This window comes from Nannobrachium achirus (assembly GCF_963921795.1).
Source record: "Nannobrachium achirus genome assembly, chromosome: 22".
Lineage (NCBI taxonomy): Eukaryota > Metazoa > Chordata > Actinopteri > Myctophiformes > Myctophidae > Nannobrachium > Nannobrachium achirus.
Window position 1 is genome coordinate 35,914,283 of NC_137829.1, and position 27,862 is coordinate 35,942,144.

At 42.7% G+C, this 27,862-nt stretch overlaps 1 protein-coding gene across 1 annotated transcript in view; it reads right to left on the reverse strand.

Annotated features, from left to right (window-relative positions):
* LOC308308262 (transmembrane protein 163a) overlaps positions 1-27,193 on the reverse strand; it is a gene marked incomplete at both ends in the record, with an annotated part of 106,782 nt that extends 79,589 nt beyond the window's left edge. Inside the window, 2 exons of the mRNA XM_080753642.1 lie at positions 17,091-17,210; positions 26,986-27,193. Coding sequence (XP_080609768.1) covers positions 17,091-17,210; positions 26,986-27,193 — 328 coding nt within the window. The remainder of the gene's footprint in view (positions 1-17,090; positions 17,211-26,985) is intronic.
* Positions 27,194-27,862: the final 669 nt, after the last annotated feature.

Genomic DNA, 27,862 nt, shown 5'->3' on the forward strand with positions numbered 1-27,862 from the left:
GGTTCTTAATTTACAATTATCCCCTAACCCTAAACCTCTAGTGTGTGCCAGCGGCTACGTCATTCATTGTAGTCCTTAGCGGCCATTTCTTGGGACAAAACACAGGTGTTTCAATTGTTTGATTGCATAGAACTAATGCTATAGTCCAATCAGAACACCTGTGTAAGGCTGTGTTGTCCCAAGAAATGGCCGCTCTTGGAACTACATCTGGCACACCCTATAACTGAGTTGACTAATCATGTAGATTTCTGCTCTATAAGCAGTACCATATCGTCGTTGTCGGGTGGAAACCTTGTATGTCCAAAAGCGTTCATTTTGTATTCATCATTTGTGTTGTGTGCTTGTAGATCTGCTGTTTTCACTACTTTTGTGCGACGGCTTTGTATGACGAAGCAGGGCTTTGCTTTGCAAAAAAAATTACAAATTTGAAACTTGGAGATACGAGGTTTCTGCCCGACAGTGACGAAATGAGGGCTCGTCTTTTTTCTGATTCAGCCTTTTACTCCGTTTGCAGCTGCAAGAAGAATAACAAAGGTACAAAGACAGATAGCCTCCTTTCCCCCCACTAGTGGAGTCCTACAGAGCGTACAGCAGTACACACCAACCTGAGCTATAGTTAATACACAGGGAGGCCAAGGCTCCTGCAGGGGACAAACAAGGCTGACAGACGACCGTAATTTTTTCCTCCGGGAGTTAAATGTCTACAACCAGGACATAAAGTCACTGGGCCATGCGTGATAAAGATGGATTCATCGCCCTGGGCTCAGAACACGGCAGCCTGTACTAACAGAGGAACACTGGACAGGCATGGGCATGGTCTAGCTTAAAAAACAACTGTATTTCTGCTTGTGAATGTATCATTAACCGTTTTAGTGCCAGCCCCTAGAGGGCGCCAAAGAATGCCAGGGTTTGTGCCGTGGTATTAGCGTATTAGCATCCGGGGACTCACGTTGCAATGACGCGCGTGCTCACGTTCGTGCACGTCATGGAAAGGTCCCGGATGAAAATGGCTACAGAATAGCTATTAGCATTTTGTCATTTAAAAGATAATTTTTAGGCGATTTCGCTGTAAATAAACCTCGCGCCGCATCCCTAAAAACACAATCCAGAGATATGGGCCTCCAAAGATGTGGTTTTTCATTGGATTCGGCGGCGATTCGCGGCAACGTTCGCGGCTAACGGCCGGCCGGGGGGCGGCCGGATTTCGAACACTGGATTGAAAATTTAGGCCCAGGCTTCAGAAGGCCTCGGATCATTTTATTCATTTCATTAAAAAAGCTGAACATGTTCGGGATAGGCACACTGGACGTCGTTCCGGAAGCGGTGCTGAACATTCAGTGAACATTGGGGGGCTCAAAAATGTATTTTAAACCATTTTTAATGGAATATATCGTCGGACCATGTAAAATGGCTAGCTGGCTAGCGTAGGACGAGCCAGGACCACCCACGACTCTACAAGCAGCTCAGGGTAAGTCAATTAATTAAAAAAAAATTATATTGGATTGAAATAAAGCCGAACTTGTTCGGGATAGGCACTGTATGAGTTAATGGGTTCTGAATCTGTATATACACTATAGCTTTGGTCCATAGTGTTACTACTCCGCAGCACCCCTACAGATCTTGTCAATACCAGATTTTCACCTTCTAGTGATTCTTTTTTTTTTTTTTTTTTTTGCCAAAAAGTATATTTTGGATGTGAGGTGTGGCGCTCTGAGTGTTTCAACTATGGAAAGTAGGCTTTCAACTCCCAAAAGCCGCCTTTGTTTCGGTGAGTAGCAAAACTGTATTAGACGAGAGGTGCGCAGAGTTTCCTGCAGGCGCAGTGGATCATTACTGACATAGCGTTAAGGATAAAACTCCTTCTAACGCTATTGAGATGGGAGGGGCAGGTCTAGGTTGCATATGAGTAGAACTGGTTGTGGGGCGAACGGTATCATTTTTACCCCCTGTCCTCAGCACCGGTGTGGATATACCTACAAGAACCTACTGTAAACTTGAACAAAAAGCTGAGCTGTTCTGACAACGCAGACACCAGCTCTCTCAGTTCTTCAATGTGTTCAACAGGATGCTACAAATGTTCTACCAGTCTGTATAGTGACTAATGCCCTCTTCTTTGCATTTGCATACTGGGGGCAACACAGCAATATAAGGGACGCTAGCAGACTTAACAGGCTGGTGAAGAAAGCTTCACCAACCTAGTGTCAGTATCAAAAGCTACAACAGAGCTTTCTGGCTCTGTTGTGGGGGGCTAAACTTGACAGTTTGGAGGTGGTGGCGGAGTTCTATTAGGCCTATGAGAAGCAAGCTGGAAGCTCTCATGGCCACCGCTCCCACTCCTCCAGAATGATACAGTGGGGCAAATCAGACGGCAGAATAATGATAGACTTGGTCTGTCTTTCATGCCGGTAGCCATAAGGTTATACAGCAATGCTTCGCTCAGCCTATAGTTTAATCTAATGTCTACTGTAGGCCTACTGATACTAGATTTCCATGAAACCTTTCATGCACAGCACACTCCCAATGGCCGTCTTACTTTACATTATCCCTCAAGTAAAGGAGTGAAATACACCAAAGTAGGAAAAATGATATACCCCAAGCATGTGTGTGTGTGTGTGTGTGTGTGTGTGTGTGTGTGTGTGTGTGTGTGTGTGTGTGTGTGTGTGTGTGTGTGTGTGTGTGTGTGTGTGTGTGTGTGTGTGTAAATTGGCTCACACCAGCGCAAACCAGTCCAGAGATCCAGCATCATTAGCCATCAAAGCTATAATAGGTCAGAACTGTCATTCGTGAAAAAACAGACAGAAAAGACGTCCTAAAACTTGCTCCAAGGGCCAGTAAAGAAGGAAGAAAAGGAAACTACGATTATTAACATTTCTGATTCTGACACTATGTGGCCTGGCACTCCCTCCCTGCTGGCTACTTGGTATTTACCCGTAAAAATAGACCGTACTTGGAAGGAAATCAAATGAATAAATAATTGAGCTTTCCATCTCAAGACAGGCGGATGGAGGGGGTGACGACGACAGAGAGAGAGAGAGGAGGGGGTGGAGGAAAGGGGGAGCGAGGGTGGGAGAGAGAGAGGGAGTGACGGAGGCATGGATTCAGGGGGACAGAAGGAGAGACGGATTGTGAAGGAGGCAGATATTCGGGGAGAGAGGGAGAGCTATTAAAGATGGAGGGAGGAATTTAGGGGAGGGATTAGACCGTGAGGGAGGAGAGGAGAAGCAAATCGCACAGCTGAACGGGAAGGGAAGAGAGAGCAGTGAGGCGTGGTCAACTATTGAAAAATATCAGATATTATGATCTGCTATTTTTGAAAAATCTCGAAAATGTGTGCAAATCATTGAATATATATTTTTGAAAGCAAACTTTTACGTTTACATTGCCAAAGCAGACGTTTACACAGTACAATACATTCAATCAATATAATAAAATCAAAATAAAATATGTACAATTTGAAGGGGTGAAACAGTTTTCATGTATGGAGATTACTCGATGCAGACAGTGCAAGGATGTGTACACCATGATCGGTAGTCTTTAAGATGGTTGTGTTCCATTTGATATCCTACTCAGACAGTGCAAGGATGTGTACACCATGATCGGTAGTCTTTAAGATGGTTGTGTTCCATTTGATATCCTACTCCTATCACAGCAGCTCACAAATCTTGCTGCTGTGTTTGCACATTGTCGTACTTCACCCAGTAGATATGGGAGGTTTTCATCATTGGTCATGTTTTCAAACTCTCTTTGTGTGGATATGATCTGTGGGAATTATGTGTCTCTGATGTCTTGGTACAGTGGGCAGGCGGTTAGGAAATGTAGTTCAGTTTCCACTTCATTTTGTGCGTAGTGGTGCGCAGTTAGGGCCAAATAGCATTCTAGTTTGCTCTGCTTTTGGGTTGCTTCTCTCCAATGTGTCAAGTAGCTTTATTTTTGCTGTTTTATAATTTGGTTTAATCCAGTGAGTTTTCTGTCTGGTAGCTCAGCTTGTGTTTGTGTGCAGAGTTCGTGGACCAGTTGGCTGAGGGGGCTTTCTTTTTGGAGCTGTGTGGAACACAAGCTCCCCTATACGTGGCCGTGTGTGTAGGTATGTGGGTATGTGGGTGGGTGGGTGGGTCTGTGGGTCTGTATGTAGCCTGTATGTAGTAACCCTGGGTGACCAGAGAGGTGCTGTTGAGTCTAGCCTGCCCTGAGCATCAACTGCAATACACACACACACACACACACACACACACACACACACACACACACACACACACACACACACACACACACACACACACACACACACACACACACACACACACACACAGCTCCACTTCGAACAGAGGTTCGATTTTTTATTTTGATTATGAGTGGATATCTTCCTAATTCTGCCCTGCATGCATTATTTGGTGTTTTTTGCTGGATCTGGAGAATTGATTTGCAGAATTCTGTGTGCCGGGTCTCGATTTGGTGTTTATCCCATTTTTCCAAATCTTGATTTGCAAATAGTCCCCAGATCTCACAACCATATAGGGAAATTGGTTCTATCACTGAGTCCAGTATTTTAAGCCAGATTTTTATTGGAATGTCTATTTTGATGTTTCTTTTGATGGCCCTAACCCTAACCTCAGTAAAACTATGCCTAAACCTAATCCTAAAACCTAACCCTAACCAAAGTAGGACTAATGACATGTAGGACTAATGAGATTTAGGACTTATGGGCAGTCCCCCCGAGCTGTGAGCTTGTACATCTGCTATTTTTTAAATATTTAAAGCATAAAATAATGGTTAAAGTGGTTGAAATCTAGAGTGCAGAGAAGGAGAGAAGGAGCCAGCGAGAAGGAAGAGGAGGTGAGATGGGGGAGGTATACCGGTGGCGAGTGAGAACATATTTCTGCAGGTGTGATGAATGACCCGCAGACAACAGTGCACGGCGGAATCCACACATCTTCATTGTACGGACTGCCTGCCGCGATTCATCATCTGTTCACTCCTCTGCCTGTGTCACATGCACAGCAAAATACCCAGTGTTAACTTAACCCAGAGAGTGAACAGATGGAACCAAATGGACCCGTAGACTATCTGAGTTAAATTAACACTAAAGATTTGCCTGTTATTGTTCCCCGATTGGTCCTCTGGGACTCCCTGGAACAGCAGCAGCAGTGGTGGTGGCGAGCTGGGAAATGCATCATCCCTTAATTGCAAGGAGGGGGGGGGGCTGTGAGAATCTAGCATCTCTGTGCCTTTTCTCTTTGGTATCGTATCACCTCTTGCGAGATTTGTTCCAACGCAGCAGTTTGTGCTGAGCTTTTTTGAAAGGCGCTGCACAAATAAAGGTTATCAGGTCGCGGGTTAGAAAGGCAAGGACTGTTAATGGCCGCACCGTACGGTACAAGCATCCCATGGGTTGTGTGATCCACCATAGCTGCAGTTCTGTTCTGTTCTGTTCTAGTATATTCTAGCACAAGGGTCTTCAACAGGGGGTCCTCAGAGTTACTACAGGGGGTCCTCCAAATCTAGAAAGTTCTTTTCTCCTTTTTTATATTAACCACTTGAACCTTAGTGTCCATATATCCAGAGAACTTTAGACAAAAAATAGCAGATCTACAAGCTCACAATGCCTCGCGCTGCGAGACGTTGTGAGCTTGTAGATCGGCTATTTGGCAAAGAGCTTTGATGTAGAGGGGGAAAAGAGCAGAGTGAGTGAGTGAGTGAGTGAGTGAGTGAAAGGTCAAGTTTATTAAGTATTGACGTTTCAACTGGTTAAATATCTGAAAACACAAATTGACATGAATCCAAAATACCCTGACGATTGTGCTGTCAAACAATGAAACTATATGGAGGTTGTGGGGGTCCCTGCTTCATCTCTCTCAACTAAGGGGTCCTTGGCCTGAAAACGTTGAAGACCTCTGTTCTAGCATATTCTACTCTGTGCTATTCTGCCTTTTGACATCTACATCACCTTTGGCTACCTGAACATATTTTACATCTACTGTACATCTTCTATCACAGCCCTTGAGGGTGGGCTGAGAGACAGTCAAACAACATCCGGCTCATTTTGAACGTTGCTCCATTAAGACACCAGTTTGGGTTAGAACTACAGGGAGCGAAGAACAAGGAGGGGGGGAAGGCAGAAGGAATATTAAAAAAGAAAATCTGAGTGCAAGAGAGACAGGCGACACAGAGTGAGATATCAGAGAGGAAGCAGGTGAAGGAAGGGAGGAGCTAGGTGAAGGGAAGATGGGAAGACAAAGGAATGGGATTGATTGACTGATTGACTGAAAGATTGATTGACTGAAAGATTGATTGATTGATTGATTGATTGATTGATTGATTGATTGATTGATTGGTGACTGACTGATGGCATGAAAGAAGGATGTTTGGAGGGAGTCTAAAGGTCTATTGGTCAGACTGAAGCTCATGTTATAAACATGTAACATCAGAGAGAAAGTAAGACATTATCATGATGAGCTAGGTGAACAGATCACAGAAATATATATGTATAAAAATACAGAGATAAAAAGAGAGAGTGAGATGAGCAGACAGGAGCAAATACAAAAAAAGGGCAGACAAAGGTTGATGTGTTCATTTTGCTTTTCATTGGTGGATGTCGTTGATGTCTATGCTTATTGTTTGCCATATGATTTTCAAAAAAGTGCACAGAAATAATAGGAAGCATATGACGTTGAGTATGTTTGCGGGGACTGCTATTTACCAGGAGTCGACGTGAGACTGTGATGGATAAGGATTGATTGATATCAATATGAAATTACATTTTAGTGTTAGACAACACTTTCAGTTTTAAAAGTGTCAAGGTTATTTTGTTTTGATCTGATAACTAATCCATTGTGACGAGATGACTCCACTCCAGGTCTGTACAAAGATGTTGACCAGGGAAATGATATCTCAATAAATGTCAGACTGCCCAGGACACAGGATAACAAAATGATATTGTCAAGCCATGATATCTGGCCTGGCTACTGGGCCCAACAACACGAAAACATCTGATATCCATGTTATGTTTAATTGTCCAATCAGAATGTGACTAATGTATTCTGTAAATCCATATATCGGTGAAGTTATGTTTGGTATAGGCAGAGAGAAGCTACGATGGGTGATTTTGCTCTACTGTACTTGCTGTACTGTACAATTTGAACTCTGGAACTATACTTTCAATACAACTATATAGAAAAACGGACTTGTACACTGTGTGGGCTCCTTTTATTGTGTGAGACTCTAACTGTGATTTTATTCTGTGGAGAGAAGCTGAGTCTTCTTGTGAAAGGATAACATTCTGAAGGAATTACAAATATGGGAATAAACCAAAACCAATCAGACTGTCGCCTATTTTAATACTGTATGTTTATGTGAAATACAGCTTTAATAATTGACCAAGAGTCTGTTTCTCACAATATCTACTAAAGATCACCATATTATATCATCTAGATAATTCTGTGCCTGGATATCTCATTTAATTAGATCTTGTGCTATGATGCAGTAGGTTGTAAATCTGGGACAGCATTTTAACAGCCCTGGGTCAAGACAAAATATACCTTTCTTAGTTGGATCCAGTGAACGAGTTATACCCACAGAGCTATGGGAGCCCTATTCTGGCGGCGCCGAAGGCGCCGCCAGAATAGGGCTCCCATTTGGCGGCGGCGAAAAAAAATCGCGGGTAATTGCGGATATAAAGTCGCCTAAAACGGGTACTTTCCTATATTAAATCATATTAAATCGGGTATTTCGCGGATATAAAGTCGGCTAAAACGGGTATTTCCTATATTAAATCATATTTTTCCTTTCACAATATTAATTCGGGCTTCACATTGGCTATGTTGACAACTCCAGGCAGTCTTTTCTGTTCATATTAACTCACCATTATTGCTCAGCCTCCAGTTCCCAATTCCTCCATCTGATGATCTGAGCTCTGAGCCATCCAGCCAAAAGTTCCCGTTCTGGTAGCATAAAGTCGGCTAAAATGGGTATTTTTCTTTCTCAAAACAAGGCGGGTCGGGTTCATATTTATTTACTAAAAAAAACATTGTCACGGGCACAGGCACACTAAGGCTACAGTCTTGCTCAGAAGACAGCGTTGTTTTGTTTGGTTGTTTGTTGCTGTCCGGCGTGTCCGCCTTCCTTTGCCGTCCGGGCCGTGGCTAGAACAAACATTCGATGCAGTGGTTCCTAGCTTACCCCATGCCCAGGCCATGGCGAGACCACGCAGCTGGGTAGGTCTGCATCCAGGGCCTCCTCGGCCCTGGGGGAAAGGTAGGAACCATTGCAGCGAGTGTGTTATAACCCGGACGGTAAAGGAAGACTCACACCCCACATTAAATGCGCCTGATTTATAATAATAAAATGAATAGTAGGATTAAACGGTGTGATGTCATTGTTCAGTCTTACTGTCTAACATGTTTATTTAGTATATCTAGTTAACATAAATAATATAAATTCTTCCAATGGAACATAAAAAATAAAAAAAAACGAGAAAAAAAAAAAAAAAAACACACTTAGAAAAAAAGAGACCCCAAAGGGGGTTGTTGACTATGGGGTCCCAGACTTTAACTATGGGAGCTAAGACCCCACTGGCACCCACGTAACTCGAACTCTGGTTGGATCCCATGCCGATGAAGAACCCATGGCAATGTACCAGCTGATTGTGAACAGAGAACATTGTGTATGTGTCTTTTGAACCAAATCTCCAGGTACCAATGGACCAATGACGTTTTTTGTTGTCTTGACTCAAACGAGAGACTATTATCCCTCAATCATGCATGGGCTTTCATAATAAGACATCTGGATGAGTATGTAGCGTCGTTTGATCTCTGAGATCCGTTCCTTTCAAAGAGCCGTTCAAAAGACTGGCTCATTCTAGTTACTGGTTAATTTGTCGATTTTGATTATGATTGCAAATCACTTCAATTCTATAGGGCAGGCCTATACATTTTGGCCATAAGATATATTTCTGCCATTTGAAAATAACCGATCTATATCTGTTATTTTCAAATCATAGATGTAAGCAATTTACCCCGAGTGAGAGGACATTATGCTCTCATAATGTCCGCAGTGAGGGTGTTATCGGACGAGGCGCAGCCGAGTCCGATAACACCCGCACTCAGGACATTATGAGAGCATAATGTCCGACCCCGAGTGGTAAATAGCTTTTCTACCACTTTTTCCCGTATACATGAAAGAAAACACATAGTTGTAACTTGCAAGGATCTTAAGTTACAATCATTATTGCCTATAAAACTTCCGCGAGACAGCAGATAGTTCCACAAACAACATCTTCTACTCACCAACAGATGGCGCCAACTCCATAGTAATCCATGCGTCTAGCTTACAGCTAAGCTAACGTCAGTTAAAAGCACCGTTCCGGCCGTAAATAGAGGCTGTTCGCTTCCAGAAAGGCATAGGTTCAGAGAAAAGGGGCTTTAAAGTTGGCGGATTGCATTGGATCCAAATAAATCGGCGACGATAGTACGCACGTTAGTAAACATAGGACCGCTGCGACCTTCATTTGTTGGTTGGGGAAAGGTGTTCCGACTACCTCCTGAAGTCCCCGGATGTACACTGAGGCGCATTGATCTCGGACACACAACTTTGCGGCAGTTGTCCTCTCATAACCTCCGGAATTTAGCCAATCAGAATCCAGTATTTGAACACGTGACTCGAAAAAGTGGTAGAATCCACTGCAAACGGCATCATTGAATAATAAGGAGAGTATCATTCTGCCCTTGACAATAGGCAATCCTACTGTTTGAATGCTGTACACACGCACACATGGAGCAAAAATAACGATAGAAAAAATACAAAAGACTTGTGTAATGAAGTCGACTTGTCGACTTTTTGCTTAATGCCCTACTATTTAGTATCTGGGTTAAATCACATTAATCACAGCAGAGAAAGAGCTCAGAAGAGAGAAAGAGAGGGAGAAGGAGAGAGTGGGAGGAGTAGTGAGTTGCTTTTTTCAGCCAAATTAGTGTGTTCTGTGTTCACTCAGGGACCGTTTGGATCACACATGAATACAACAGCCAAGTGGGAGCCACACAACAGACTGGCAGGGTTTTGGTTGCTGCGTGTTTTTGGCTCCACAGTATTTCTGAATTTCTCCTCACATCTGTTAATTAAATATTTCTGCATTTCTCGCTTTACTACCGTTATCTTGCTTCTCCGTAGGTGCTTTCACACTAACTTGCCTAAACTATTTCAACATGCTAACTTTCCAGGAAAAGAAAGTAGTTTATACATCGATGATGTGATGTCCTTGGTGGTCCTGTATAGGCAGGTTTCTGAACTGTCCACACTCCACAGCCCACAAATGAGACACAGCAGACGAAAATTGTTTTATTTAGTAAGGAACAATTGCTTATTCATGAAGATAAGGTTGAAATGGGTGGTTTAAGTGGTTAAGCACCGACCGACCCCCTTTCACAATAGCCTTTTAGGCCCACTTCACAATATGGTAGTGTAAACCTTCCCAGCGTGGAAGGACCGCAGGCGTCCTTTCACAACCTCCTCACCTGTTCCTAACCATTCCTACACACAGTAGAATCCTGAATGTTAATTTAACACTGGGAGTGTAGAAATTGACCCATCGTGGTGCTGCTCTGCACCTCGTCTCCATCTTCCCCCTCCCCCTCCCCCTCCCCCTGCCTCTCTCTCCCTCTCTCTCTCTCTCTCTCTCTCTCTCTCTCTCTCTCTCTCTCTCTCTCTCTCTCTCTCTCTGGACAGCAGCCTATATTTGTAACCCAACAAGCTCCTACAGCCACCTATAGTACTAAAAGTCTGAAGAGAAACATTTGAAATAAATCAGCGTTGTTGTTGGTTGAGGCGGACTCCCGTCCTCCAGTTTGAATAATATGGAACAGCTCTCCCCGTGACTGCTTAGCAAGCACAACACAGCAACGCACTACATCAAATGTTTGGCTTCAGCACAATGCCGGCGATCCACTATCCATTACCCACTAATGAGCCTATATCTATTCTGTTTACAGCCATATCGAGAGGATGTCAGGAGGGCGAGATTTATAACGGAAGGAGAGGAATACAGTGAGTGGACAGACATGAGTTAGGAACTTTCAGGTGCTCAAATTAACGAGAAACTGTATCACTATGGAGGTAACTCAGATTACTATGGAAGCAATAGCATTGTACACTGTTAATTTGTCTAAATAAATATGTATGCAAATGCACCCCTTGGGTCCATTTGGTTACATTTGTACTCTCATAGATACAATTACATAAATGAACACAGAGAATTGTACTGTGTGTACAGGAGAGGGGTAAAGTAAGTACCATTCCCATAAAACTATGCAAATAAAAACAACAAAACACAGTTACCCTAAAGGAGAATTTCAGCCTAGAAGCTTATTTTACCTTTAGTTCGTATTATTGTCCCACAAAAATAGTAGTTCATTCAGATAACTTACGATATGATTAACAATGTTTATTATTGATGAGTATTACAAGTGTATATGTAACATTTTGACTTGGCGTCGGCTCTGCTTCCCCCTGCTCAGCGCAGCCCGGAAGAACATCATTAACCATTAGGAGCAGGGGGATATAAATATATAAATATATAAACACCCCCCATGGGGGACAGAATTAGCAGAGCCTACTGGTGGAGCTGGGGAGGCGGTGGGGGCAAGCAAGCGCATGGCACAACAGCCTGGAAGGCAGCAGCAAGAGAATGACAGCCTGAGGGGGTTACATAGCTTGGCAAGAGATCAGCTGACTGCCAGCAGGCTGCCACGTCGCCTGTGACGTAGACTGCGTAATAGTGTAGTAACAGACTTAAAGCAACATAGTGCGCAGTGACCCCTCAAGTGTATCTGTATGAACCAATTCTGCTGCGCTACATACATTTGTAAAGTTTTTTTTCTTTTTCATAACAGAGCGAGAAATCTGAATCCTATTGGAGTCAATGGGACGTGCTGCGCACACACATCTGCACAGCTTCTCTTATAAACTAATAATGGCGATAATGGTGGTGCCCAGTGCAAAACAAGACTGTAGCTTAACCAGAGTGATTATGTACGACAGACATGTACCAAAAAACTAAAAACAAAGAAATTGCTCCTGTTTGAAGCCGTGGTCGGGTAGGAAGAAACTAAGGACAAGATTTATGACAAAAAAAAGAAAAAAAACAAACAAACATCTGGACTACTATTTTTTTGTGAGAGAAGAACGTGAACTAGGATGAAATTCTCCTTTAATATTTAGTCGAAGATATTCTGCAATTTTTTGGAAAAATGGTACTCAATTTGTCTTCTACAGAATAAACTGTGAAAAGTGGTTCTACCTGTCCTCTTACCCTGGCAGTAGATTACCCTGACAGATTACTGTGACAGATTGATTGAGATGCTCTACACTGGATCCAGGTCACCCCACAGGTAGAAGCACTTTTCACAGTTTATTCTGTAGAAGACAAATAGTACACAATTTGCCTTCGAATTACCACTGCATGTCTTCAAGCCCCCCTCGGAAGAACAAAAACCTTCTGTTCAATATAGGAACAATTCTAACTCAACACATGTGGGGATGTAGGCTATTGCCAATGCATAAAACACACATACTGTAGGGTCTTTGGAGGAGTAGACTGTATCCATGACAGGATCAATGATTCTGATCCATATCTGTTGTACAGACTGGGAACCACAAACAAATCTTTTAGGTTTTATGTGTGTACAATACATAAATACACTTGTGCCATCCATTTCTGTAGCATACAATAAAATGACAGCTTAGTAATAATAATAATAATAATAATACATTTTATTTATAAGGTGCCTTTCAGGTCACTCAAGGTCGCCGAACAACAGTTTAAAAAACAACAGTTAATACAGGAAACAATTTAGAAACAACAGATAATACAAGAAACAACTTAAAAATATATATATATTAAAAACAACAATTAATACAGGAAGTCACAGTTTAAAAACAAGCAAAATAGTTTGCTGCAGAGCAACATCAGTCATATGCCTGTCGAAACAGGTGGGTTTTGAGATGGGTTTGAAATGTGGTGATTGAATTAGTGTCATGTGTGTGTGTGTGTGTGTGTGTGTGTGTGTGTGTGTGTGTGTGTGTGTGTGTGTGTGTGCGTGCGTGCGTGCGTGCGTGCGTGCGTGCGTGCGTGCGTGCGTGCGTGCGTGCGTGTGTGTGTGTGTGTGTGTGTGTGTGTGTGTGCGTGCGCGTGTGCGTGTATGTGTGCGTGCGTGCGTGCGCGAGCATGTGTGTGTCCAGACTGGCTGCCCTATTCACCACTATGGCAGATCACCTTGAGGTTTTGAATGACTATCTGGCATTGACTTTCAGTCACCTTATGTTCCCCTGCTTCCTTTTAATCCTACCTGTACACAGAGTTTTCACACCTTAAAAAGTGTGACAGCAATTTTAAGTTCTGTTGCAGCCACCATGGAACTGTAATCAAAAGCAAAATTACAAAAGAACCTCAGCTCGATCTACAGTTGAAGTGCGTCCGTCCACCCATGTCTGCCCTTCAAACGCAGCCTCCACTCACTTCCCAAGGCCACACCTGATCACACACAGAAGACCTTTAGGCTTTAAGACACTTTAAGAGGTGAAAGCACGAAAGACATCCCATTGAAGCAGATCTCAAAAAGGTTGCAAGCACCATCATTGAGCCTCCATTGGTGTTATTCAGGTGCACCACTGAAAACTACGCCACAAAAGATTCGAGCTGAACCCTTTCCAGTTGCCTTTTAAAATGTTAGAATGTTGCCAATGTCCAAAGAAAAGCAGGGGGTCTGCAGACTTCTGTGTGAGTTTTTGGGCGTGCACACGTACACAAACTTGCACAGAATTATGGAATTCTGTGCGCGGGTTTGTGTGCTTGTGTGTGTTCTGTGTGTGAGACCGAGAGATAGAGAGAGAGGATTGGGAGAGAAAGACGGTGGGAGTGAGAGAAGAATATGAGGCAATAGAAAACTAGACTATAAGAGAAGAAGTGGGGGAGAAGAGAGAGGGAGAAGTAAAACTTCTCAAACTAGGACACAGGTTGGATGAGGGTGCTGTTGTTTAAAGCTGAGACATCACTACCGCCACAGAATCCCTGATTCCAGCCTGCCTACCTGCCCGTCTGTCACAGCTCATCCCACCCTGTCTCATTCCCCCCGACGCCCTCACACCTTTAAGCATTTTAGCTCTCTGTCTGTCTGTCTGTCTGTCTGTCTGTCTGTCTGTCTGTCTGTCCGACCCTCAACTTTCTTTGCTTTTCTGTTTATCGTCGTCTTTATTATATATATATATATATATATATATATATATATATATATATATATATATATATATATCTTTTGTTTTTGTTTAATGTATTCAACATTCATTTTACGTCTTGATCGCCGAGTTCTGTGTCTGATGTCTGCCTTCCTCCCTGCTTTACTGAATGTCCCAGTCTCTTTCTCTCTCTCGCCTCTCCCCCCGCGCCCCATCTCTGTCTATGAATCTCTTTTATCTGGGTCTCTCTCTCTCTCCCTTTCTCTCTCGCTGCACCGTCCTGTTTGCATAAGGAGGAGGGAAGTGTTTTGTTCATTCATATTGGAACCTGGTTCGCTATGCTTCATATATTGATCCATGTAATTTTCTGGTATTGTTGTAAAATAAAATAGCACCCATAAAGTTACCACTGGTGCAATGCAATCAGTTCTAACTCTAGACATGTACCTTGACAAAAATCACTATTCCCCTCAGATGGCACCAACCAACCCCCCTTGGCTTACGGACTACCAGTGAGTGAAGAAGGTTTTGTAAAATGTACTGTAGAACTGAATTGAAACCAAAGCTGAACATAAATAACAAATGAACATCACACTTTGCGTTCGTACTGTATCAGGTATCAACATCACAGTCACAAGAGCTGCACGCAGCTCAAGGAGATACCCAAACACACGAGTTTGAATGAGCAGCGAGGCTGACCACGATGATGCTGTTTCAACCCATCCATGAAATGTCCATTTGGAAAGAACTATTCTCGCAGACGTTCTTGAAATGTTTCCCTCAATGACATGACTGAAGTCACAAGATACAGCACACTGGTCGCAGTAGTGACAGTGAATGAGCAGTTAAATCGGATGTCATATCACATGCCATCTGCCCTTTGCTGTAATACTGACTATTAAGAATTAGCTTCTCTGCAAGCTTCTCTATAACCTTATTAACTAATGGTATCTTGTCAAAACGAGACAGAACTATGGACACTTTCTTTCTTTTTTCCTCAGCCTAAATAAGATTAGGTAGCATTTGGAATGGGTGAATAAACTGCCCACCCCACCATAACTGCAAATAATAGAAAAGATATATAGTATATCACCACGTGTCCTCGGCCCTACTAGGCTGGATTTAGACTGCAGTCAAATCTAGCCTGAATCAGATCTGTGTCACATCCAGATTGGAATCTGATTTGTTCCATGTGAACACGTGACCATTTATACCAATCGGAATCCAATCTGGATGTGGCTCAGATCTGATTCAGGCTGCATTTGACTGCAGTCTAGGCAGCCAAACTGGATATCTAAACAGTCAGTGCTGTGGGTACTATTTGGTCCATCAATCATATAGAATAGGCCTGGGTTGCTGGCACTGTGGTCCAGGCACCCAGGCTCAGTGCCTGACTGCGTGTCTGAGGTTCGAGCCCCGATCCTGACTGCCTTTGCTGCATGCCATCTATCAAAATAGGCCAATTGTCAATATTGCACAATTGTTACAGCATCTCTGCTTTATTGTCATACAAGAGAGAGAGACAGGAAACATGTTTATGAGCCAGCTTCAAACCCATACATACTGCAACTACATAAGGCCTTCAAGGTGTTCATTGTCACTATAAATGTCTCAGCCACCAGGGCACCTTAAGGATGTTGCTCTAAATCAGTGGTTCTCAACCTTTTCAGGCCGCGACCCCCAAAATGATCATACTTTAACTGGGGACAATTTAGCCAATTATCATTTTAGAGGTATTAAAAAGTCCTTAAATTGTCACTTTAGAAATGTGCATATACCCTCTGTACACTTGAACTTTATGTTGGTTAGTTTACTGTCGAGTGAGAAAACAATGTTGCACATGAAGCTTATCATCTGGGGACCCCCCAAAATAATTTGGGGACCCCACCCTGGGGGTCCCGACCCACAGGTTGAGAACCACTGCTCTAAATGGAAGACCATCATTTAGGTGCCGACATGGATGGAAATCAGATGAATTTTAGCTTCAACAAACACAACTTACAGCAGGTGATTCACCTGAACTCCCCATAGCAAGGCTCCAACTGTCTACAGCGCCATTGTAGAACTGTGCTAGGACGATAACTTTGCCACGCAGGTGAATGGATGTCATGATCCTGATTAAATGTAGTTGGGACAACTAAAGTTCAGGAGCAGGGCCATGCACACCTCCAATTCCGTTATCTCCACCTTCAATCAAGCCACCTCCAATCTCTTATCAACTCCTCCTATCAAGCCTCCTCCAATCAGGACACCTCCACCAGTATATCGTCGTTGTCGGGTGGAAACCTCGTATCTCTAAGTTTCAAATGTGTATGTTCTTTTGCAAAGCAAAGCCCTGCTTCATCATACAAGGCCGCGCACAAAAGTAGTGAAAACAGCAGATCCACAAGCACACAACGCCTCGCGGTGCGAGGCGTTGTGTGCTTGTAGATCGGTTGTTTTCACTTGTTTAAATCATTTTTAAAATGATAAATGCCAAACGAACGGTTTTGGACATACAAGGTTTCCACCCGACGACGACGATATAAATGCCTCCTCCTAACCCATTCTTCTTCCTCTGTTCTCGTTTTCGTCACCCCCCCCCCCCCCCCCCACCCTACTTCTCATCTATTCCTCTATCTTTCTTTTATGGGTTCCTGATGGGGGTTTCGTCGTGCCCGGGAGCTACGACGCTACCCCAGAAGTTCCCCACCTCGGCTTAAAAGTCCGGCCTCGTCAGCTCTTGAGCCGTCGTGGATCATCTCCTTCGTTATTCCTTCTCATGCATTCGTTAAGCATTTTGCCTTTCACTTAAACGCCTTTCTTTTTTCGTCAATAAACGTTGTTTCAAATCTAAAGCGGTGTGGTCCTTGATAGTGAAATGTACTTACTGAACGCTGCCACGGCCAGCAGGAGTGTGACTACGATGGAGATCCAGGAGACCCAGAGAGCCTTCTTCCTGTAGCTCTGAGCCTCGTGGGGCTTCAGACGCATGCTGCTCTCCAGGAGACCTGCGGACAGCGCGGAGAGAAACTCAGTAACTTCATTGATATCCATGATGAGCATCCTGGGCTATCGATTGCAGACAGAAGGTTCCTGAGGTTTACTGAAAGATCCGATCAACCGAGTGGGTGTGGACTGCAATGCTCGTACGGACTTTGTGAACAGAGCTGAACAGCCTTGACAGAACTGATGTTTTCATGGTGTCATGACCTCATTGCCTGCTGTGACACCCCATGAAAAGATCACTTTGTGGACTTGTGCTATATTAATGAGGGTGGACCTCAGGCACGTGCACACATAGACATCAAAGGGGGCTTGAGCCCCTGCCCTTTTACCCGCCTGTAAAAAGTGCTCCAGACCATGAATGCAGTTTTACTTTTTACTATGGTGAAAGAAATGCAAATGCCCCCCCCCCTTTCCATGCCTGAAGACAGCATTCAAGAGAGCCTTATCCAAACTCTCCTGAACTTGAATACAGCATCTTATGTTGAAAGAATTGCCCTCTCTGTGTAGAAAACCACACATCTTCAGTATTGACTTGATTATGCTTATTTCAGTGTGGTATCAAGCACCGAAAATAGCCGACCTCCAAGCTCACAACGCGTCTCGCTGCGACACGTTGTAAGCTTGGAGGTCTGCTATTTTCGATATTTCCACCAAAAGGCCCTTTTAGAAATTTCAGCCCCTGCCTCTCTAACATTCTCATGCACGTCCCTGGTGGACCTTAACATCCGAATGAGCTATTACATTAACTAGATCAGTTATAGGCCTACGAGTCCACAGCGCATAGCCTTTAATGTCAATAAATGGCCTGTTCACTTCCATGGCAAGCTTTCATAATTCATTCTCTATGGAGCTGTACATCCCTGTGACATCACAGCGTTTGGCAATCTGGCTGTAAGTGCCATCTCCTGAATCTGTGCTCATGTTATCTATGCTTTGAAGACACTACGAGCAGTGATGGATTAAGTCACAGTATAATAAGAATGTATAACCATACCACCAGGGGTGTCACACCGGATTTTGGGCCCTGGGTGCAAGGATTCACCCCCCATGAATGTTCTTCATACCCATTTAGACTGGGAATGCATTATTACACATTATTTTGTGCTTTAACTATTGAAACATAGCAGATATACAAGCTCACAGCACTGTCAGCTTGTAGATCTGCTATTTTTTGAAAAATCTTTGAATATTTCAAATCCTTCTAAGGTTTTTTGAAAAACCTATGTTTCTATAGTCAGTGGTGCTCAAACCTTTTCATGTGAACTACCCCCAAAATTATATGTATTTGTCCACGGACCGCCATCTCAAAATATTTAGTTCCAGGGACCTCCCAGAAGCAAATTTTTAGTTACAAATGTTCGCTTAAAAATACGATTTGCACACATTTTCACGACTTTTCAAAATATTATAAAATAATTGAGGTCCCTCCACCTTGAGCCCTAGTAACTCAGTCCCACTTTTCCCCCCCTTGTGACGCCCCTGCATACCACAATTAAAAAACACCAAATGCACCAAATATGGCCTAAGTTCTGATTGAGAATTGCACGGGCATCCTATACTTCTTCCAGCATTTTTCCCAGGCCCTGATCAGTAAAGTTTGATGGTTAGTTTGAGAAGTATTTCTATAGAAAAACACATGGAGTGAATGTTCCCTGTGGGTTTATTTATTTACACTTTAAAACATCTTGGGGTGCATAATGTATCTTCAATAAAACCCTAAGATTCAGCCTCATTAAAAAGTTATACTGTTGACTTTTGCACTCCACTTTTTGGTTGTAGCGCAAATTTTATCCTGGATTTGCTCTCTCTGACTGTTGGATGTTGTGCAATCAATTTATCTTGAAGTACCGTAATTTGTTTATTTGAAGGAAAAGAAAACTCATATCACATGATTTGTATGTCTGAAGGTAAGGTACTGTACAGCATACAGTCACAAGTTCATGGTTCTCCAACTCTTTGTGTGTGTGTGTGTGTGTGTGTGTGTGTGTGTGTGTGTGTGTGTGTGTGTGCGTGCGTGCGTGCGTGCGTGCGTGCGTGCGTGCGTGCGTGCGTGCGTGCGTGCGTGCGTGCGTGTGTGTGTGAGAGAGAGAGAGAGAGAGAGAGACAGACAGACAGAGAGGAATCATGTGGTGCACTTGATCTATAGCTCCAATGACACACTCAATATCATATCGTCGTTGTCGGATGAAAACCTTGTATGTCCAAAACTGTTCGTTTTGCATTTATCATTTTAAAAATGATTTAAACTAGTGAAAACAGCCGATGTAGATCTTCTGTTTTCACTACTTTTGTGCGACGGCCTTGTATGATGAAGCAGGGCTTTGCTTTGCGAAAGAATGTACACATTTGAAACTTGGAGATATGAGGTTTCCACCCGACAACGACGATAAGATGAGTATAATACAACAGTACTATTGTGTTGCAGGCAGGCGTGCTACTAATGGATGAATTGAGCGCTTCCGGAGGCGAAGTGGCGTGATATTCCCGTGCTGTGTATGCTTGGTGTTTTTGGGGGGCGTCACTGTGGGAGGAGAGATGCAGTATTATAGGGGCGTGTCATTTGCAAATCAGCAGCACACTGCAGTGTTGTGATCAACGAGAACCGATATTCTGTTTGGCTCATCGATGGACGATGGAACCATTTCATAAGATGCTTAAAGAGGTTGTGCCATTATTTTGTACTTTTTCTGGTTTTCATGTGTCTATGATGTTGACAGTACTTCATTAGACCCCCTGGTGTGGTTGATATGAGCAATTATGTATTCCCTTTGTATTTTGTATTTCTTCCTGGAGGCTGACACCTTGTGGGTCAAAAGTGCAGATCCAAAAACAGTGATTAAATCAATGACATCCTATTTTAACTCTTTCTGTACACTCTTTTGGAAAAAGTCCTCCTCCTAGTATAATCATAATACCTGATAATCATTTTTAAGGGGAAATAAATCATGGCACTGCATCTTTAAGTAGTGTTTAAAACAGGGAGCATGTATTCATTGGAGGATGGATCGCACACAGTGGCAAGAGTTGTTTTTTGTTTCTTTATTATTACATGGACAAAAAACAACTTTTTTTTTAACAAAAAACAACTCTTGCCACTGTGTGCGATCCATCCTCCAATGAATACATGTTGATCTAAAGGGACACCGCACCAGTCGAGTCAGAGCGCGGTGGTAACCAAAAAGTCTATTCATTGTTATAAAACAGGGAGCAGACACAGAGGTGCAGTGGGGTGGTCCTTGAGCATTATTAAAAACATGCATTGCTCCAGACTCCAGAGCTCAGAAAAGGTTGAGAACCGCTGAGCAGACGCCCACCTAGGTCTGCGCAGCAGATTTAGAGACATATTATTTGCTGTTTGTTCTAATGTCGGATGTATTAACTGCTTTGGTTATTTGTGTTATTTTTATGTTATTCATTATTTTCATCATCCTTAGAACTCTGCTGCTAGAGCGGCTAAAAATGTAACAAAAACCAAACCTAAAAGGCCTTTTCCTGTTGCTTTGAGTCCTTCGCTTCTGAAAGATAACAGAAGAACAAAGCAGAGCTGTAAAATGCCTGATGGTTGTGTGACACCGCCGTGCAACCAAATATAACTCAGGCTTCAGGCTGTGATGTTGCCTTTCTGAAGCTTGCGCTGTTAACACTGGGCAAAGACAGTTTGTGTGAAAACAACTTTAGTGTCATCAGTGCTCTGACTGAGGGTGAAAAAATATGTGTATAATCTAAGTCAGTGGTAACCAAACGGTGTGTCGATGCACACTGGAGTGCCGTGAAACAAGTCCAGGTGTGCCTTGAGATCACACATTATTATCGCAACATATTCAACTATATAGAAATTATGAATTCACTTTTAATTAACTATATCAGTGCTTTGTGAACACTAATTCCCCAATACAGAGGCACATTTGACACCCTAATAAATACATTTTAACCATGGCGTCCTTATTTTGTCATGTCATTATAGGTTAAACTTTTAATGAAATCACTTACCCTACTTTTAATTATTATTAAAGGTAGTGCTTGGTCTACCTATTATGTTCTTCTTTTTCTAGATTAATATTTCTATGTATTTGATGTATTGATGTTGATGTATTGATGTATTACCCTGCTTATTGTAAATCGCTCTGGATTAAGAGCATCTGCTAAATGCCTACATTGTAAATTGTAATTTGTAATTATTTCATTTGAAATTGTTTGCAGTAATAATAATGTTAATTGTCCCCGAAGGAATATATTTGTCTTCAAGACGGTTCAGAAACAACAACAAAAAGCCAGCCAAGTTTGTTTAGTATGAAGTATTACATAGTCAGAACTATGACAAAATAAGGCTCATATAGGCCACTAGTGTACATGTATGAAGAAAAGATCTAACAAACAATTAAACAATCAAAGATCCACCAAGTTGTGAGGGAAAGTTGAGTATATAGGAGCAAGAGATAGAGGTGTCTGTATAGTGAGTGTGCAGACTGTGCACACGCATGCGTGCATGTGTAAAGCACATGCCTTTTATGCTGATCCCCCAGCCATAGATCATGTGAGCAGATTGAGGCAACATTCCACTATGCTGTCTGACTTCCCACTACAGCCCCTCATCACACGCACGCACGCACGCACGCACGCACGCACGCACGCGCACACACACACACACACACACACACACACACACACACACACACACACACACACACACACACACACACACACACACACACACACACACACACACACACACACACAACCAGCTCAGTCACGCACACACACAACCAGCTCAGTGGCCTTGTGGTTAGAGTGTCTGCCCTGAGACTGGGAGGTCGGGGGTTCAATACCAAAGACTATAAAAATGGGACCCAATGCCTCCCTGCTTGGCACTCAGCATCAAGGGTTGGATTGGGGGGGTTGATCACCACTAAGGTCCAGGGACTACAGATGAAAATTGGCCTATGGCTAACTCTGGCTCTTTTACATTGAAGTGAAAACTGACATGTCAATTAATGAGTACTGTGACTGTCCCTGTCAAATAAACAAACTTTCAACACACACACACACACACACACACACACACACTCACTCACTCGTTCGTTCATTCATTCGTATGGTACATTTTTACAAATACAGGGTCCTATTCTTTCAGCTGCAGTGATGACACACTCACGTGCAAATAGGCGGAGTGGAATCGATGTCACGTGGGCGTGGAAGTGAAAACAAAGGTGCTTCTAGCGTGGATTTGGTTCCTTTTTTTGGCTAGTAAGCTCGACAAAGGTATATCTGTGTTGCAGTTGCAGTTCCCTTCCCTACCATATAGACCATTGTTTTGCACTAGGACATAAAAATATATGACTTTGTATGATCTGTCTCACAAACTCAAATCTGATGGGACCTGTGTTTTTTGCACTTCCAGGACAATGGCAGACTCTGCTGCCTATATCCCCACATGCCAAATCATGTAAAAAATGATTTGGGGGCAGGATAGGAAGACTGGCATGAAGCGTGCAGCTCAATTGGGTGCGTTGACCAATTCGGGTGTTTGTCCCTGCCTGCTTATTTGGTATTTTGGGGACTTGCCTTGCACCAGTGTAGGGGGAGAGGTGCAGTAGAAGGTGTGTTGTTTGCAAATCAGCAGCGCACTGCAATTCTGAGGTCAACAAGGACCGGTATAACATTAACGTCCTCTATAGCACTGGTTCCCAAACATTTTTATGGGTCTTTTCTTTTTTGTTTCCTACATTTTGTCAAAACATTTTCAAAAAAACATTCCCCCTAAATCTAAGATTCTCATGAATTAAACAATATAAACGATTTTCTAAATAATTAGAAGTAATTAGATTAATACATATATAAAAAATGAAGAAATTCCATAAATTAGAAAACAAATCTTTTAGAAATAGTGAAAATAGCCGATCTACAATCACAACGCGGCGCGAAGGGCTTGTAGATCTGCTGTTTTCTCTAGTTTGGGTCCCGGGCAAACGTCTAACCTCTCGTTTGGGTCTCGACCTGAAAAGTTTGGGAACCACTGCTCTATAGTGTCTCTGTAGCTGTCCTGACATTACAATGTAGAATGTACAATGTAATGGAATACTGAATAAAACTCTCCAGATTGTCTGGTTCAAAGAATCATTTCACATCCTCTCAAAGGGAACATTTTGCTTTAGGCAAATACGTGATGACAGTTTTTGTTTAGGATTCAGGGGAGACTATTTTTAAATGTGGGTCATCAGATAAATAAGTTTGAAAAACCCAGGCATACAGCAGGCGGGATCAGATGACTGCGGAAGCTTTCCATGAGCCACCTAGCACAAACTTTTATGCAAATAGGAGAAAGACTGATGCAACTTCTAAGGAAAACTGGAGGGAAGGCTGGTACAGAGCAGACAGTGTGAACAAGAGCACAAGGGACTGTATTTGTGTGTGTGTGCGAGCGTGCGTGTCGTGTGTGTGTGTTCGTTCTAGTTAGTGTTAGCTTGCGTGTCCTGTTGACAGGCGCAGACACTGCTGTAGATGCCAAACAGTTTTGTCCTTAATGTCCTTTCCTTTCATTCATGTCTTGCTGGTGCATTATAATAATTTTGTATTTATCATTTAAAAAATTAACTAAACTAGTGAAAACAGCCGATCTACAAGCACACAGCGACTCGCACCGCGAGGCGTTGTGTGCTTGTAGATCTGCTGTTTTTTTAACTACTTTTGTGAGATTGCCTTGTATGATGAAGCAGGGCTTTACTTTGCGAAAAAAAAATTACAAATTTGAAACCTGGAGGTACGAGGTTTCTGCCCGACAGTGACGATATGAGTATGTGCCTCACACTCATCTGGGCTTAACGAGCTTTCTTAACATCACCTAACGAGCAGAGTGGACCTGACTGTATCTTCATAAAGTACACTAGTGTGCTCTTTTAATAAATGTATTACATAACTCCTAATTACGCATTTTATAATAATTAAACAGTCTTTAAGGTGATTCCTTTAAAGCCCAGTTAAGATAATCGCTAACTATTTGAATATAACCTCCCCAAACTGATCCTTGGGTTAAATGCCTTTGGTGTGTGTTTGTTTGGTGATGCAATGGTCTTCCTTTGCACACACTACATATTTGTTTCTTTAAGTTCATCTCCATCCCATGACCTTTGTGGCATATTGACCCATCGATGACCTCTAACCTTCCCTGTTACTTCCACTGCACTGATGTACTAGCTACAAGAATCCAGAGGTGGAAAAAGTACTCAAATTCTTTACTTAAGTAAAAGTACAAATACCACAATGTGGAAATACTCCATTACAAGTAAAGGTCCTGAATACAAAATTTACTTGAGTAAAAGTACAAAAGTATTGGCCTCAAAATATACTTAAAGTATCAAAAGTAAATGTACTCATTATACGGAATGTCCCATTTAAAGTTTTAAAATGTATACAAAATCTTTTGAAAATAGCAGAACTACAAGCTCACAATGTGTCGTCGCATTGCGACGCGAGCTTGTAGATCGGCTATTTTCAAATGGCTGAAATATATCTAGGACTGAAGTGGTTAATGCATATGTTTTACTAATAAATAATGTGTTAAAGTAACTAGTAACTAAAGTTTTTAAATAAATGTAGTGGAGTAAAAGTACAATATTTGGATTTGAGATGTAGTGGAGTAGAAGTAAAAGTACTGGAAATTGGACATACTCAAGTAAAGTACAAATACCTCAAAATTGTACTTAAAGCTATACTGTGTAAGTTGCTCAACTAGTGGTCAGTAGCGTTATAGCAAACCGCGGTCGCGTCTGCTTTTTTCGGCCGTTTTTCGCCGCGGACCGGGCCTTCAGACCACCGCGTCCGCCTCGCCGAGACCTATCCATAGAGGTCTTTCGTGTCCCTCTACGAGCCTCGGTTGGGGAGCTACATGCTAAACTCCTAGCCCAGTGTAAACACTGCAGTGTACTTCTCGGCAGTGTATGATCTGGGCTTTGATTGGCCGATAGGGAGACACGTGTACAGAATGATGCATATGACATAATTTTGCCGGGAAAAACAGCCCCGGTCACGGCCACCAGGGCTCAGTAGAACACATATAGAAAAGGCTTTGGGAGCTGAAATGAACAGAGTGGGTGTTCTAAAACTTTAGCGATTTAATAATTAGGACAATTTTAAGATTTGTTTTATTAAAAAAGTTACATAGTATAGCTTTAAGTACAGTACTTAAGTAAATGTACTTAGTTAGTTTACACCACTTCAAGAATCCCTTTCAAAGAAAGAAAGAAAGAAAGAAAGAAAGAAAGAAAGAAAGAAAGAAAGAAAGAAAGAAAGGAATTGTTCCACATTTAATATACCACTTGCCACACTTTGCTGCTCTAAAAGGAATTGGTAGGAAAACTCATGTTCAACCTTCTGGGGATATACAGTACTGTACAGACTATAGTGGTTTCAGTCAGGGTTATTGCAATGTAAGAATATTTTCTGTATGATTAGTTTATCACTTTAATAGCATATTTTGCAATCAAGCCAATTACATATTCACTGATACTAGACCAACATAATGCTTGTTTGTGATCTTATAAGCAATCTGTATACATATGAAATGATAGTGAGTTATGAGAGATCACATCCCGTGCCAGTATGTGGAGTTACTGCATTATGTTGAGGTAGTATAATGCATTCTGGGACCAAGAACGCCTTGTTGTTGTTTTTGTGCGGTGCTAACCGCTCCTACATCTGCTTTGTGTGTGTGTGTGTGTGTGTGTGTGTGTGTGTCCGTCCGTCCGTCCGTCCGTCCGTCCGTCCGTCCGTATGTCAGTCCTGCAGAGTCCTTCACAGGACGCTTAATGAAATTAACTCTTAAAAGACACCACTTTTCTTTCTTTTTTTAAATATAATGCTGCCATTTCTTCTTCTTTTTTAACCACTTACTGTATCTTCAATCCTAGATATATGTTGCATGTCAATAGCAAAAATACCTGATCTACAAGCAACACTGATCCACAATGCATCACAATGTGAAGTATTGTGAACTTGTAGATTGGATATATACAGGTTTGCCCAAATGTTCGCCTATTTCTGCTTTTCAATGGCCAGAAAATGTATGGACAAATATGAATGGTTCCAATCTGACAACCCTAGCCCAACCCAAACACACCAACACATTCACAAAAACAACCCATACACCCATACACTGTGAATTTGATGTTTGGTGTGTGTGTGTGTGTGTGTGTGTGTGTGTGTGTGTGTGTGTGTGTGTGTGTGTGTGTGTGTGTGTGTGTGTGTGTGTGTGTGTGTGTGTGTGTGTGTGTGTGTGTGTGTACTGCACATCACCTTACACAGAGAACCAAGAACCTGTCACAACTTATTCCTGAAAGGGCATGACAGGAGAAACATCTTGACAGTTGTGGTAAATCAAATAAACATACATTCACGCACGCACGCACGCACGCACGCACCCACCCACACACACACACACACACACACACACACACACACACACACACACACACACACACACACACACGTTGTATGTTTTATTAGGCATGACCATCTAATGAAATGCTTGACCATAGGCCTAGTGTGTGCGTGAGTCGATTTTGACTGGTGAACTCCCTCTCTGTTGGTGAACTTCTGTTCTGGGGGGCACACAGACAGACAGCCTAACATTTGATTTCTGGCATCATAAATTATTCAAATTCACATGAGAACGGGGCTTGGCTAAGAATAAACCTCATCTAAAAATAACTCCGGGCTGCATGTTGAAACAACAAACAGCGTGGACTCAGTCCGTGGACCACAGGAATAACACGTTTCTATTACCTTCTCCCTCCACGTTATCGCTGATCTTCATCTCCTGGCCCGTCATGAACGGGTCGGGCTGGCTGGCTCTTTTGGGTGGATGGTGGTTGTTGGCGAAGCCATCCTGAGCGCACTGGCCGTTCCGCACTGCCGAGGACGGGTCCACGATAGTCGGGTCTGGGACGGTGGTAGCAGCAGGGTAGGACTCCTGAGTCGTCGGGTCTGTCATTGTTGAAGTTTCTTTGACGTCGGGAATAAGTCCAAAAGGAAGAGGCAGGCAATTAAATCACAGCGGTTTGCCAAGTGCAGCAGCCATCCAGGGGCAGCGATGCGATGCCACCGGTGTGTCGACTCGAGAGATGGAGAGGAGAGATGAGATGTTATCGGAGAGATAACGCTGCTTTTATCTCCTCAGCATCAGCGGCAGCAACACAACTATCCCCTTCTTTTCGATGAGAGAACACGCCAATAAAACATAAGGAGGGAATAGAGAATAGAGTGTCTTAAATCGAATTGTTTTGTCTAAAGTGACTTTATTGAAACATGTAGAGAGCTACTTGTGAGGTTAGATGCAGCGATGCGATACCGCTCTGATCTGCTGTCGATTTGAAAGGCGGTACCAGCAAGTTTTTTTTTTTTTTTTTTGTATCCCTCTCCTCCTCCCTCCCTACATCTTCCATCAGCCCCTGGCAACTCCCATCCCATACACTACACATAGGCAAACAGCCCATAGCTGTAGGCTACAATAGTAGACCTACAATCCGAATCATGCTGCTAATTGACATGTCAGTGTACAAATGGGACCAAATACAGGTCCATTCCATAGTAGGCCTATATGCACACTCTTTTAGAGCTCAATGAACACACTGATTTAAAAGTAGGAGTGAAACACCACGAG